General features: G+C 38.7%; 1 protein-coding gene across 1 annotated transcript; it reads right to left on the reverse strand.

Moving 5' to 3' along the window:
* Positions 1-1,357: 1,357 nt before the first annotated feature.
* On the reverse strand, positions 1,358-13,418 carry LOC118225167 (atrial natriuretic peptide receptor 2-like). Its single transcript, XM_035413244.1, has 23 exons — positions 13,302-13,418; positions 12,588-12,678; positions 11,971-12,103; positions 11,516-11,639; positions 10,980-11,084; positions 10,761-10,863; positions 10,341-10,486; positions 9,812-9,884; positions 9,588-9,732; positions 8,645-8,731; positions 8,306-8,449; positions 8,081-8,202; positions 7,554-7,698; positions 7,284-7,332; positions 7,086-7,193; positions 6,745-6,864; positions 6,286-6,379; positions 5,818-5,905; positions 5,307-5,446; positions 4,909-5,061; positions 3,826-3,924; positions 3,205-3,296; positions 1,358-2,334 (listed from the first exon to the last, which is right to left on the reverse strand). Exons 1-23 carry the CDS (start codon positions 13,338-13,340, stop codon positions 2,227-2,229), a joined length of 2,508 nt encoding a protein of 835 aa, XP_035269135.1. The 5' UTR covers positions 13,341-13,418; the 3' UTR covers positions 1,358-2,226.
* Positions 13,419-14,866: the final 1,448 nt, after the last annotated feature.

Raw genomic sequence — 14,866 nt, forward strand, 5'->3', positions numbered from 1 at the left:
GTCTTCACATGAAGAGCAAGCTAAGTGTCTGCTTTTCAACAATTTTCTTCCACAAAGGAAGCCAAACACTGACCAATTTTACAGAGGGATTTGTTGGACTGAATGCATTATGCCCTAGTTTCAGCTGTAATAATTTCTCAGTGGATTTTAAAAATAGAAAGAGTGAGTAAAATTGTTTGCAAAGATCACAGGATTACAGAAATCAAACTGTCCTACTCCCAGCCTTTGTATTCTAAACCCGACTCTGGCTTTAACCAAAACCTATAACCCCAGACACTTTAATCTTTTTAATTGTAATTAAACCTATGTACAGTTTATGACTTGAATTTGCAGATGTAGGGTGAATAGGCCTATTCCTGCCATCATAATATGCCATGAAAAACAAAAGAAAACTATGTACAATTTTATGGTAAATATCAATTTCCCATAAAACATGCCCTTGTTTGACTGTTCTTTGCCCAAGATAATGAGTTTAATGTTATTGCAGCTCAGTTGTGTCTACAATACAGTGACAATGAAGTGTGCAGGCCAAAAGGAACTGCCCAAGATCCAAAGCAACCCCCTCATCTGTGAAAAATGGTAGTGGGGGTGTTATGGTTTGGGCATGTATGGCTGTCACAGGTACTGGCTCACTAGTCTTCATTGATGATGTAACTGCTGATAGCAGCAGTAGAATGAATTCTGAAGTGTATAGAAGCATATTACCTGCTCATGTTCAAGTAAATGTCAGCAAACTCATTGGAGGGGGCTTTATCCTACAACAAGACAATGATCTCAAATATACTAATAAAGGATTTTCAAAACCAAAAACTGGACTTGACTGTCCAAGTCACCAGATCGGAGACCAATTGAACACGTGTTTCATATGCTGAAGAGAAAACATAAGGCAACTAGACCCTGAAACCAGCAAGAGCTAAAGATGGCCTGGGAGAGCATCACCAGAGAAGATACTCAGCAACTGATGGTGTCCATGGGTTGCATACTTCAAGCAGTCATTGCATGCAAAGGCTATGTAACAAAGTACTAAACATGGCTACTAAACATGATTACATGACTAATTTACATAACATTAATATGTCACAAACATTATGGTGCCCTAAAATGGGGGGTCAGGGGTATATATAAAATGTGCTGTAATTTCTACATGGTGAAACCAACGTACATAAAAATACAATTAAATAAAAGCTGAGAATGTCTACTTTTACCACATGTGAATTGTTTGATTACAAATCTAAAATGTGTAAATTGGCTGTGCCTTTTAAGCTATTAAAAAAATCATATCATCTAAGGCCTGCATGCAAACATGTGCTTGTCAGACAGTATTTTTATTAAGAAATTGATGTACCTGGCAGTTAAATGGTGTAACACAGATTTAGTTTAATTCTTCATTGGGAAATGTTTAGAACCATGGAACAATGTATTTTACTGTACACATGATCGCATAGAAAGAGACTGCATAAACTAAAAATGACAATAAAAGTTCAAAGTTCAATCCACTGGCACCCACATGTATAATAATGGTCAAGTCTGTTTGAATATAACTGTGAAGCATACTTTGTTGCCTCAATCCCAGCTATCAATCACTGTATATATTCTCAGATATCATAGAACAGTGTGTGTAGACATGGTAAATTAGTCTTTATCAGTGCACTCACTTTCTCCAATTATGAAGACAAGTATTTCAGGTGGCAATATGGATGAAAAAAATCACCACCTGATCACACACATTTCACCAAGTACTTTCAAGTCAAAATACAGGCCATTATTTTCAGCAGATGTGCACACATGACTAAGGAACAGCTAAAACAATAGCATGATTTTTTTGTACTAACAGGTGAACAAAAGTCTACATGTGGAAATGCATTAATTAATACACTGTCAAATACCAGTAGAACTGCTTCCTTATTTCATATATTACATTTAAAATGAATGTTAGACTCTTAAGGACACCATATACTGCATTTCAAATAATCTTTGGAATATAACTTTGCAAAAATACCAAAATGTATGCTTAGTCACTACAGTTGTTATCATGAGAATGGCATTGCCTTTTTTAACTAGAGTAAATTACATCTCACATTTACCAAGAATGTAAATTGAATATAGTATGATCTCCTCAGTACCCTGCTCAGACAGAAATGTAAATTCAGCTCTTTGTCAATTAAGTTTCCTATTCAAATCCGACTCCATCATATCTGTTGATGACAGCAGTAGCACACTCAGAGGCTAGTTACTGACAGGTACAGGACCTCCATGAGAGTCATTTCTTTTGCCCAGTAGATCACAGGGTCCCCTCTTGGCTTCCAGCCACCAAGTCGTCATTTCACCTTTTCCCTGTCAAAGAAACATTTATGCCATATGAACAAAAGACTAAATGCCAAACTGCTTCTGCTGCACAGGCCACCGGTAATGAAATGCAATTCTTGAGGGTTTGTCAAGAGATGGGCCTACGCAGCATGTGTTGCCCTGAGAACAGGGAATGGGAGCAATTAGGTTCCTGTAAGTACTCAGCACAAAGCAGCTGAGGCCCTTCCTTCACTGACACATGCAACCCAGCTGGGTACGACACGCCATGCCCCCCCCCCCACCCACCCACCCACCCCCTTGGGCCTGGTTTTCTTGCACACATCTGAGTTCTTTCACTACATTACACATTACAGGGGACTCAATATCACATAATAGTAATAGCATTAATATACAAATTTTCTGAACTTGTCCGTATACATTAAAGGTTAGTAAAACAGTATCATTTTTATCAACAGAAGGATGCAGACCAGCACCCAAACCTGATTTTAATAACATAGTGACTACATTGCTAGGATTCTGTTGTTTAGTAGTTTGTTCAATAGGTTAACTTCAAAAGCAAAAGTCTTGGAATCAATAAGTCTTGATGTCTTGTGTTATATTCTAACTACTAAATGAGCATTTTTTGCATTCATTTTCTTTCATGATCAGGCGTATTTATTCAGATTTATTGTTTATATGTATGGACAAAATTATTTTGTAAAAGGACAAAAAGGTACAAGAAAAGGTACATTTTACCACAAATATGCTTGCTACCAGTATGGCTCTGGGCTGTAAAACATCCTGCAATCAATTGTACTTTTCACAGCTGTGATCTTTGCTCTCATACCAAAGGGCAAGCACACACACAATGTTGTGGCATTGGTGCTAGTGCACATGAAACAGGACAGGTTATTTTACCTTTACATTCAGTGACCCGCGACATGTCAGACGGTATCCTCCCAAAGTGTGTAGCATGTCTGCAGTGGTACCACTGCACTGGATCTTTAATGCTTCAGAGAGGAAACGCAGTTGAGCTCAATGGGAGATACTGCCACAAGCACATGAGTAATATAATTTATAATGCCTTCAAATTAATTTTCAGAAAAGGTAATATACACTTGTTGAGTATATTATCCAACATTACATCTGATGCCATTCCTATCTGTAAACACCATGAGATGCTGAAATAAAAAGCCAGAATGTTTCTGCCCTTCCTCCTGCAGTGAGACAACTGTGTCAGAACTACAAACAACATGGCAGGCCTGCAGTGTGAATCTCCTGAGGCCCATGCAAATCACTCTGGCACCAGAAGACTAATTACACTTCCCCCCTGGGGAACACGTTGCACTGAATTGGGTTCTCATTTTCTGTGCTGAACAATGAGCTCGAGTGGAGCCTCTCTGAGCTCCTCTGTAATGCCCCTCCCCCAATGAGATACACAGAGCATATCTCAGCAGACTGCAATGTGCACCAAAAAAAAGAAAAAAAAAAAGAATAACAGCATGTGAATACAAAGATTCTGTGTCCTCAATTCTGTACCTTCACTTGTTGATTCCATTCTGGATGCTGTATTCACTGTATCGCCAAATAAACAATACCGTGGCATTTTGGTCCCAACAACGCCAGCAACCACAGGGCCTGTGGGGACACACATTCATAAAAGTGGGTGCAGAAATGCCTTTTGAAAAAATGTAATGTTACATCTACACCAAATAAGTTCTAGGCAAGTAAATACATACCACATGGCTAAAGGAAAAGACTGAATGCTAAAGTAATGCTTTCATCATGATTGCAGGCAGGGTGAGGTTTTGTAAAACAGTTTGTTACATAAGCATAGTGCATACCTTGTTAAAGTGAGTAAGGAGACAGGGAGATTTACAGTTAAATGTACATGCATTGGAATAGTGACACAATTTTTGTTTTGGCTCAGTACTCCAGCATTGGATTTAAAATAAAACATTGAAGGCAAGGTTAAAGTGCAGACTGTCAGCTTTTTGTCTGTAAAAACGGTCAGACGTTTACATTCATATTGGATTATCCATGTAGGAATTACAACCCGTTTTATATAGTCCTCCCATTTGACATAATTTTACATTATCAGTTCTTTGAATTGTTTGATGTAGATAGGCTATATATTGTACATCTAGAAGTTGTAAAGTATTACAATAAATGAAAGTGACATGCAAAATTAGTGTACAATAATTAGCAGTCACCTACCAATGAGAAATGCTTGATCTGATTTTAACTGATATAAATTATATTTTAATGTTGTTATAGTTATGGAATTTCAGATGAGATGATATAAAGGTGTAGTGTTTGTTTTGAAGGCCCAAGCTAAAGCATCATGGTTGGTTTGGAGCTGTCTGACAGGGTTAGGGAGTGGAGCAAGTTCCACCAAGATCCTCAAGGGGCACATGGAAATTAGAAGTGTGAAATGTATTGCGTCTGCATATTACAGTAAACATATAATGAAAAAGAAAGGTACCTTAGCTACCATAAAATACATTTTATAATCTTGTGTTCCTTGGTGTATACAGCATTACAATTCAAAAAGTAAGGTAAGAACTGATTGCACAAGTCTTTCATTTTTTTTTTACAATTATAAGGCTTTGGCAAGCATACCTGTGTGGATACCAGCTCGGATCTTCAATTGCGTGGTGGGCTTGTGCGGGATTTTAAAGCTGTGGCAAACATTAATCAGGTCCAAAGCCATACTGGCTATTTCACCTGCATGGTTAATGCCATTTTCATTTGGAACGCCAGAGACAACCATATCTAAAAATAGGCAAATTAACAACTCAGGTTATGTGCTGGATTAAATTTTAGGTCATCTGCATTATCATGTTTTTAAATATGTTAAAAACCAATCTATTGTTATGCCAGGACCAATACTGATAACTGGAAGTGTGTAGTTATAGATTCTCTCTTAAGACTATGAGGCTTTAAGCCAAAGACAACTTAGATGGAATTCCGTAAAGCTGAATAACAAAATAAGTATTCAGAATGTGAAGCACACTCACAAGCATCTCCTATGGTCTCCACCTTGTATACATCATAATTGTCAATAATGTCATCAAACGTGGTGTAGAGCTTATTAAGAAAATCCACCACCTGGTGAGGGGTGCTTGATCCTGAGAGCTGTGTGAAGCCCACAATGTCACTAACATCAGGGAGAACAAAAGCAGCATGTCATGCACAGAGTTCAAATTTGATTAGATTAATATGCTAAATTAAGAAGGATTTACAAACAACTGGTAGTAGGTTGTTGGATTTTTTTTTTTTTTTTTTGTAGATAAAAAAATGTAGATAACCAAGGAAAGATAACAAGTGTAAAGTCACGATTCAACACATCACATGCTGCCCTGAAATAAAATATACTTAAAAAAAAACTGCAACAGTATGACAAAAACTACAATATCAATTGTAATAGTACAATAGTACATGCATTCTGATTGATTCTGGCTCTTTGGGAAAGTACGCATCATAGGAAATAATGAATGCGGTAATTCCATAACATCTTGAGACACCTGCCTGAAATAGACTGTCGCGTTAGAGTAGCTCTGAGCCTCTGCTGTCCTCCCCTGACGAAGGTCGTCGGCCACAGGCTTCGGTAACATACCTGGGTACATCGATAACGTCGGAGTGAAAACACAGTGCACTTCTTTAACACAGCATACTGTGCAGTATATCAGAAATAGTGATCGAGAATATACTCGAATGGGATTAGCCGTAACACAAAAAAAGCTCTAATTTTCTAAATGGTGTAACACTTCATTCCGAGATCTGACCTGGTCTTATTTTCACATGGCCGAATAGATCTATTTAAGAGAAGGAGCCATTTTATTTTAGTAATCGTATTGTGCAAAATTCCTTGTACCCTTTAAGGAATTGCTGGTATAAGGATAGTACACAGTCTGGATACAAGAACAAATACAGTGATGACAAATAGATGATCCCAAGGGCAACAAACTATCAACAGACAAGCTCTTAGCCACTTACTGTAAAGCAAGCGGTCTGTTTTCTGTTTTTCTTGGAGTAGATCTTGAGTTCTCTCAGCCACAATGGCCTCTAAATGTTTGCTATACTTTTCCATCTGGAGTTGAAACATAAAAAAAGCTCATAATTAGTTTCAAAATGTGACTCAGTGAAAGTCCTGTTGCCACAGACCATACCACTAAAATATTGATTTACACTTTTGGTTGTGCAATATACACTTTTTAATTGCACTTACGTAATTTGTTTGGATAAGAGCATCTGCTAAATGCCTGAATGTAAACTAAAGGGCATTTCAAAATATTAGAAATGATAAATGATTCTGCTAATCTATAAGTGGATATCCTATTGGAATTATATGCTAAATGATAAGGACATTTTAATACAAAACAAAAACAAAACAAAAAAAACTACATAAAGAAAAACACTTTAAAAGTACAATGATGCATTTATAATGTAACGTACCAGGTTCATCATCATGTCCACAGGGCTGACTTTATGAGGGTTCATTTTATCCAGCATCTTCTTCACTTGTTCAAAGGTAGGCCTCATTGCGACATTGTGGCACCAGCATTTCTTGATCAGCTACACAAAATGTTCAACTGTAGTTTAGAAAATCCTCCCTTGGGGAGTTTATGGTTAAATTGAATTTAACAATTTTCCATGTTTAACATATTGCTTATTATCCTGTGCTTTAGCTTGTTAGTCGTGTAATATTATTGTTAAGCTAAATGTTGAAAAAAAAAATAAATTAGGCAAAGGTATGACATCAAACTTATTGTATTGTAAACTACTTGGATACAGACCTCGCAGTAATCTGCCTGATTTGGGCAGTCACTGTCTGATTTCCCTGTTTTCAGTTCGGGGAGGGAAGGCCGCCACATTACATCTAACTTTGCTGTCTCCATCTGCCCCTGATAAAGAGGATTCAATGACAGACTTAATTGGAAACATTTATCCAGGACAGTTAAGCAATTATCTGAGGCATCAGCTCGCACACTTACGGAAATAAGGTCACAACGAGTAGCAATCTCCACCAAGATAACAGAGTAACTGAAAAGGTTTAAAACAGAAAGTCAGAGAAAGCTATACACGTTAGACACTGCATCAGTTTCATGCTGTTCTTGGGACGGTACATATTCCATATTGTGTATGTTTTCCTGGCAAATTTTGACATAAAATGTTTGGGCTTATAAGAACAATGTTTTGTCAACTTAGGCCCCAAGTCCAGTACTCAACAGCATACACTGTCCTGTTGTCTGCTGCAGCATTACCTGTATATATCAGCACCTGGAGTGGTATTGGAGCAAGTGCCCAGGAGAACCTCAGGGGCATAGTATATTCGGTAGATATTTTCACAGGGGAAACCATTACTGACAGCCTCAAAGTCTTCCTTTCTGTAAGCGCAAAGTCCATAGTCTAAATGGATAAGAAAAGTATTTAGTTGTTCAGATATTGCAACTTGTTTTATTTCAAAAGAGCTGTTTCCCATAAAACAAGCAATACTGGATATTGCACTGTGCAAGGTCTATCAGTATAATTGTAACAAGCAGGAAAATAAGCTTTTCATCTGATACCTATCATGTCTATTGTGTAAAAGCCTTTTACAAAATGTCCCTCAAGAGATTTTTAAAATTAAACCAGAACTGTCTAATTGATTTTTTGTCAGACTTGCAGAATCTATTCAATGCATGCAAACTCCCTCATAACAGGACAAATTAAAGATGTGGCTATCGTGTCTAAGACAATGCTATAATATTGACAAAAGACTGGTATTGAATGAAAGAGTTTTAACTGTTACCTGAAATCTTGCAGACCCAGCGATCATCAATGATACAATTTCTAGAGTGAAGTCTTCCATGAAACATCTTGTGCTGGTGGAGGTATGCCATCCCACGGGCAATGTCAGTAGCAAAGGACAACCTGGGGTGAAAATATATAAAAACGTAACGAAACATTACCAAAAAATAACAACAAAAGAGGACCAAGTCAAAAACTGCTGCAAAAAGGTGATGAATCAGCCTACCGAAACCCCCAGTTTATTGGAACATCTTTGTTCAAAAGAACATCAGCCAGGCTGCCCTTGGGACAATACTCTGTTATGATGGTGATGTAGGGAACGTCAATGGATCCACCGATGAATTTACACAGGTTAGGGTGATCAAGCTCCCTGTTGATTGAAATGAAAAGCCACAGTGAAAATCCACACGATCTTAAAACATTAACAATTACAATTCAGCTCAATTCAGCTTTTCTAATGAGTGTCTGAGATACGAGTGCATCACCACATGAAGTGTGATTGTGTCAGTGTTTGAGGTTGATGAACATGCACGCGAGCATATGAGGTTTGGTGCATTACACTTACCGCACTTCTTTGACCTCCTTCCTGATAGTTTTGGTCAGTGTGAAGTGTTTCTTCCTTACATGTTTAACTGCTACAGGTCTTCCATCACTGTCAGCAAACACAAAGTGCAATGAACACTACTTGAATTTTTTAAAAATTGCATCTCCATTCCACCACAATTTGGAATGTCCAATTCACAAATATGTACAAATGTGCTTATATACGCCCCTGTTGCCAGCTTGGGAGAGAAGAAGACAACTTGTGGTTCTTCTCCAAAACATACGGAGCCAGCTAGCGGCTTCTTTTCACACCACAGCCACAAGATTCATACGTACAGAAGGGAGATGGAGGAGACCCAATCATATACACACGAGCAGACAGCAAGCTATGGGTGCCTGGACAGCCAACAGGATTCACTCCAGCAATGAGCACTGTTATCTCCACTGACTTAATCCCTCCCATATATCCCTTGGGATGACGCAAAGCCAACTGTGCGCCAGATGCACAGTGTTCTCCTGTGCTACCTGCACCCACAGAGAGCGCAGCTGCAGAGCGTGTGTGCTTCTACAATGAACATGTCTGTGACAGCAAGTGTGACTGTGACTACACGCTGCACTACAAACCATACAGTGTACAGTGCCAAACAGAGGACAGAGATCATTGACGTGACAGCTGGTAACCTGTAGGTGTCTGCTGAATAGTTAACTTATCTTGAATAAACTTGAGCTTTTGAAGCAAACTTTGAGATATAATAACAAGTCCTTATTTTGCTATTTTATGTTTGTTATATTAAATGAATGAAGTACTTCAAATGAGAATGATTTGGTCATTAGTGGTTGATGTTAATGTCACAACATGCGCATTGTCAATGAACATGTCTTGAATTTATTTTCTAATTCATTCAGAGAAGGCAAACACCTACACTGTAAATATGAATTTCACATCCTTAATGAGTCTGACTTACTAAATGCCCGGCTGGATGAAGCCATGTTTGAAGGTGGTGTTGGCCACAGTACACACAGTGACATCGGTGGTTCTGCTCAAACTGGAGAGGCTCTTCACAAGCTGAAGGCTGGTTGTGCTACAGAAGCCCATATAGCACACTTTACCTGAAGGGCCAGAGAATTGAACACAATTAAAACCTCAGCATAGGTGAATCATAAGTGAATCTAATCAGCTATCTCTTACCAAACATGATGTTTTTGTAGTTTATGATCCAGCTCTCATCCCAAAACATCTTCTGTTTCTGGTATTGAAACCACTACAATGAGAGAATTATGCTATTAAGAACACATCCTTGAAAAAGTTGTGCAACACGTTTCCCCGAATAGTAAAATTTTCACATTTCCCAACCCGGCTTTAAAATATTTATACAATGCTTCAAACCCAGTTTTCAATTGTTTTTATTACTTAATTAACGCTAGGGCTAGTTGCAAGAGCTAGCTGAGCCCCATCTATCTTGACCTGGTAGAGCAAACTTGGAAAATCATATGATAATAAACCCATATTCATAATAACTCATATGATAATACCCTTGTCTGTCATTTAATTAAATTAAATGTTTATTACTGTCACAACTGAGTGCATCACTACCATTTTATTGATTGCAACGATGCTGAAATGAGGCGTGTTAAATATGCATGGCTTAGGCTAAGAGCCCTGGTGCCTGTTTCCGCGCAGATTCATTATTAATTTGGACATATGCGCACTGTCTCACCACCATGGTTAAGATGAATCCACTGCAGAACAGGGCCACGGGTAGTCCAATGGCAACTTTAATGCCAACTGCCATCGGACAGACCCCACAGTCTGCTGGGCAGGTGAGACAGCTTTCCTCCGGCTCACAAATTTCATCCCCGCACACTGATACAGGACAAGATGCACAGCACCCTGTTAGATTTCCTATGCATTCATTGGTTTTCTCTCCTAATTGTAAATCTTGTATTCTTGTATGCTTTCTGTTAAGTCTTATTGTTTTTATGCTTTGCTCTGTAAAGTGTCCTCCAGAAAAGTACAATATAAATAAAAATTTATGAAGTCCATGAAAGCATATTCACGCCTTGAGATTCATATAAAGCATTGCACTGTATGCAGTATGCACCACACAGGGGTGCATTACTGGCATAACGATGCTGACCTTGAGCACTTACGACCAGGACCTTGGACTCCAGTGCTGCATGCATCTGCCCCACTTTGATATGAGCAATCACAGAGGTTACTCCTACATGGACCAAGACCACCTTAACAGGACGAGACATTCGAAACATTACAGATAATGACAGATAAAACAAAATCTTTTTTAGCATGTGCACCTAAAACTAGTCTTGTGTATTTGTTCAGTTTCACTGGGAAGCACCTTTGATGTCCAGAACTGCTGGCTCATCTTGCCTGCCTTGGAAACAGTATGCGTCACAATTTTTCCATCATCAGGGATCCAAGGGCCACAGATTCCCCCTTGTTTCTGCGGAGGAACATTGATTGGAATCAGACTGACCAAACCGTGTGGCTCCTCACAATAACACAAATCCTGATTGTAGAATTGCTCAAGAGTTAAGGTCACCTTGCAGTCACAGCACACAGAAAAACAGAACCCTACAGCAAGAGTGGGTCTTAACGAATGTTAATTGTGACCCAGATTTCCACCACTGATGAGGTATACTTGAGGCCTCCTGCCCTGCTCATAGTAATCAAATTGTTTACCGCTGTAGCCAGATGATTACACAGCCAATGGCCTCTGTGCACCTATAATTAACTCCCAGCTGCTGATGTAAAGGCTTAGGCTGAGAGGAACGAGAATGACGGTACTCTCTCATTTGCTCTCCCACTGTCTGTCACACTCAAGGTCAGCGGCAATTGACCAAGTCAGGATACAGAGTAATGCAACATACTGACCATCAGAGCAAGAGGGCAGGAGTGGATGTTGGCGTGGTACACACAGCAGTTGTGCTCATTGGCACTGTTCCAGTTTGCAGGACACTCCTGCTCATTACAGAACCTCTTGGCCTCTGAAGAATTGCTGTAAGAGGAGGAAAATCATTTCTCCTGTTGGTGGTCTACTGTCTAAAGTTTCAACCAAACTCTACACACAAAATATGTTAGACAAAGAGATGCTTCGAATATATGATCAGCTTAATTAACAGTAAATGCCCCCTGGGGTTTATTTTTGCATATATGAACTATCCACACTTAATCATACTAACTTTGTCGAGTAAGTATGGAATTTTACATTATTTTTATTTGTTTATAGTACTGAATTGTGACCAATTACAGTACATCTCCATGCAACTGTTTGGAGTAACACCTTTCCTACTTGTGAATATCCTTTCAAATGTCCCATTTAAGCTCACCTGAACTTGAAAATCTTGTTTTCGACTGCATACTCATAGAAGGAATCCGTAGCAGTGACTGAATAAGTGACGTTAAACTCTTCTCCATTGCTGACTTTTTCAGGAGGACGCTGGATCCAACCCATCTCCAATCCTTTGAATAATAACACACAACAAGCTTTCTCCTCTGAGACAAGGTTACATGTGATCATCATAATCCATTATGTTACATGATTAGCTGATTATTTGCTTATTGCATTTGGTAAGACCTGCAATACTCACAGAATTGTTCTTTTAAAAAGTCTAGTGAAATCACTACCCCTCCACATCTACAACTTACCATTATAAATTCAATTTAAAGAAAACAGTTTTTGCCACCTGGTTTTCCTGATAAAAGCTTCTGATATTTGATATGAAGTACACCTATTGTCTATGGTTGAAGGAAAAGGGCTGTTGTAATATTATGCATCATCATTGCCTTAATGTTATCCGGCATCTGTGGGTCTTATTGCATTTAATGTTTGGCTGATTCAATCAAGAACACTGAGTATATTTTTTCAGTGGACACTTTGCACAAGAAAAAATGTAACAGGAAACTATTTATTAATATTTGTCCACAGCGAAATGTTCAGGCTTACCCCCACAATCGATCATATTATAATCATTTGGCTGTAAAATTGGCCAACAGTCATATTCTGTATTGTCCAGATCATGCCAGCAATCCACAGCCTATAAGAAAAAATAGTCTGACTATTGTAAAGGGCATATTCAAAATGTACACAATAGCTTCTTAAAACATTTATTTTTTATATAAAATTCATACAACTCTCTGTATGGTAAAGAAATTTCCCCAAATTCTCATTTTCTACTAACATTCTACATTCATTCTAAATGAGAATCTGAAATTAAATTGATTCTACTGATTCTGTTTTAAAATCGCTCTAAAAACAGTATGTTAACAATGACCACAACTTACAATAACAAATCTCAGACTACTTCAAAGATGCACTTGTAGATGCACTCCAACGCAGTGGAAAAGGCATTGACCATGCCTGCTACCGCCAAGTGTTTTTGACATTACAAGAAAGCACAGGGCTTTCTCTGGGATCTCAAATATAAAACCACGTTTGTTTCTAACCTGAAACAGCCTAAAGCAAATGCTCATCAGCCATGTCATACTCAGGTCAAAGTGATAAAATCCTAAATGAAAAGCATAAAAAAATCACACTGAAAAGTGTACTGGATACCCAAAGAGAAATCGGCACCTGTTCAGTCACAATTACACGGACAAATAAATCTGGTGCTCTGTCACAGATTTATGGATGTGCGGGCATTTTGTATTTTGTACTCACCAGTATGAGGGACAAGGAAAGGGCAGTCCACAGTGCCATGCGGTCCTAGCTGGTCTCTCCAGCGAGGACTGACAGTATGTGAGGGGCTAGCTCTCCCCTCCTGGCTTTGGTCACCCTTAATTGTTCAATCAGAGAAAGAGTGCTCTCTGCAGACCCCCGTTAATCACGACCAGGGCCACCCTCGTCCTCATCTCACAAGCAGACTTTATCTCAAGTGTCTACATAAGCACAACACACAATTATGTTATTCATTTGGCAATTTTTTGTTGAAAAAACTTATGTTTGAAGATGTGTAGGGGCTTACCAGTTACAGCCCAATGGCCTTCATTTTATTGCTTAAAATAACTCATAAAATGTGTTCATACACAATTATAACTGAATAGATGCAGTGAAATATCAATTAAATATTTATTTTGCTATATAAACTATAAACAAATAGATGCACACACGTAAAGACACCCTTTGAAAACACCTAATTTCATAAATTCAGCATCCCACTTTTAAAAACAAAACAAACGTTTCACACTAAGGAGTTATTTTGTGAACTGGTCTGTAGAAAAAAAAACGAATAATTACAGTGTATAATAATGATTTCAAATCTGTTAATCAATCTATTGTAATTGAATTATGAACGTGTGGCTCTGCTCTTAAAACACGACTACCATCTTCCGGTCAGTAATTCTACATTGCAGTCCATAAGTATTTGGACAGTGACATCATTTTTGTTATTGTGGCTCTGTACTCCAGCACACTGAATTTGAAATGAAACTATATAGAAATTTACATCCATCCATCCATTATCTATACCCTGGTTATGGACATGGGAGGTGCTGGAGCCGATCCCAGCATGCATTGGGCAAGATACAGGAATACACCCTGGACAGTTTTCCAGTCCATCGCAGGGCTGGCAAACACACCATTCACTCACACACTCATACCTAGGGGCAATTTAGACCCTCCAATTAACATAACCTGCATGCCTTTGGAATGTGGGAGGATCCTGGAGTACCCAGAGGAAACCCACACGGCCCTGGCCTGAATTCCACACAGAAAGGCCCTGGCCTGGATTCCAACCAGCATCAGCGTGCCACCCTAAATACAAAAGTGCAGAATGCAAGCTTCAATTTGAGGGTACTTACAGCCAAATCTGGAGATCCATGTAGGAATTACAGATGTTTTATGCATAGTTTTTCCATTTTAGGAGACCAAAAGCAATTGGACAACTGGCTGATCAGCTGTTTCTTGGCCTGCTGTGCATCATTTGTACATGCACAGGAAAGCTTACAAAAGGACCAGAGTTGATTCTAGGTGCTGCATTTGAATTCGGAGTATCTAAATTGATCAGAGTCAAAATCAACTGTTTGATACATTTTTAGGAATGCACTGGTGAGCTCAGCAATAGCAAACCGCCTGGTAGACCATGGATGACAACAGTAATTGATGACAGAAGAATATTTTCAGTTGTGAAGAAAAACCCCTTTTCAACTGTCAGACAGATCAAGAACACTCTCTAGGATGTAGAGAAGACTACATTAGCATAATGTCAGAGGGTTTAGCGCAAGATG

The sequence above is a fragment of the Anguilla anguilla genome, chromosome 4, assembly GCF_013347855.1.
Source record: "Anguilla anguilla isolate fAngAng1 chromosome 4, fAngAng1.pri, whole genome shotgun sequence".
Lineage (NCBI taxonomy): Eukaryota > Metazoa > Chordata > Actinopteri > Anguilliformes > Anguillidae > Anguilla > Anguilla anguilla.

Coding starts and splice junctions, on each gene's coding strand:
- LOC118225167 (XM_035413244.1), bottom strand. CDS start 13,340: ATGGCACTGTGGACTGCCCTTTCCTTGTCCCTCATACTG. Junction 10,487..10,760: donor CCTGGTCGTAAGTGCTCAAG/GTCAGCATCGTT, acceptor GTCCTGTATCAG/TGTGCGGGGATGAAATTTGT. Junction 3,297..3,825: donor AATGGAATCAACAAGTGAAG/GTACAGAATTGA, acceptor TCCTCTCTGAAG/CATTAAAGATCCAGTGCAGT.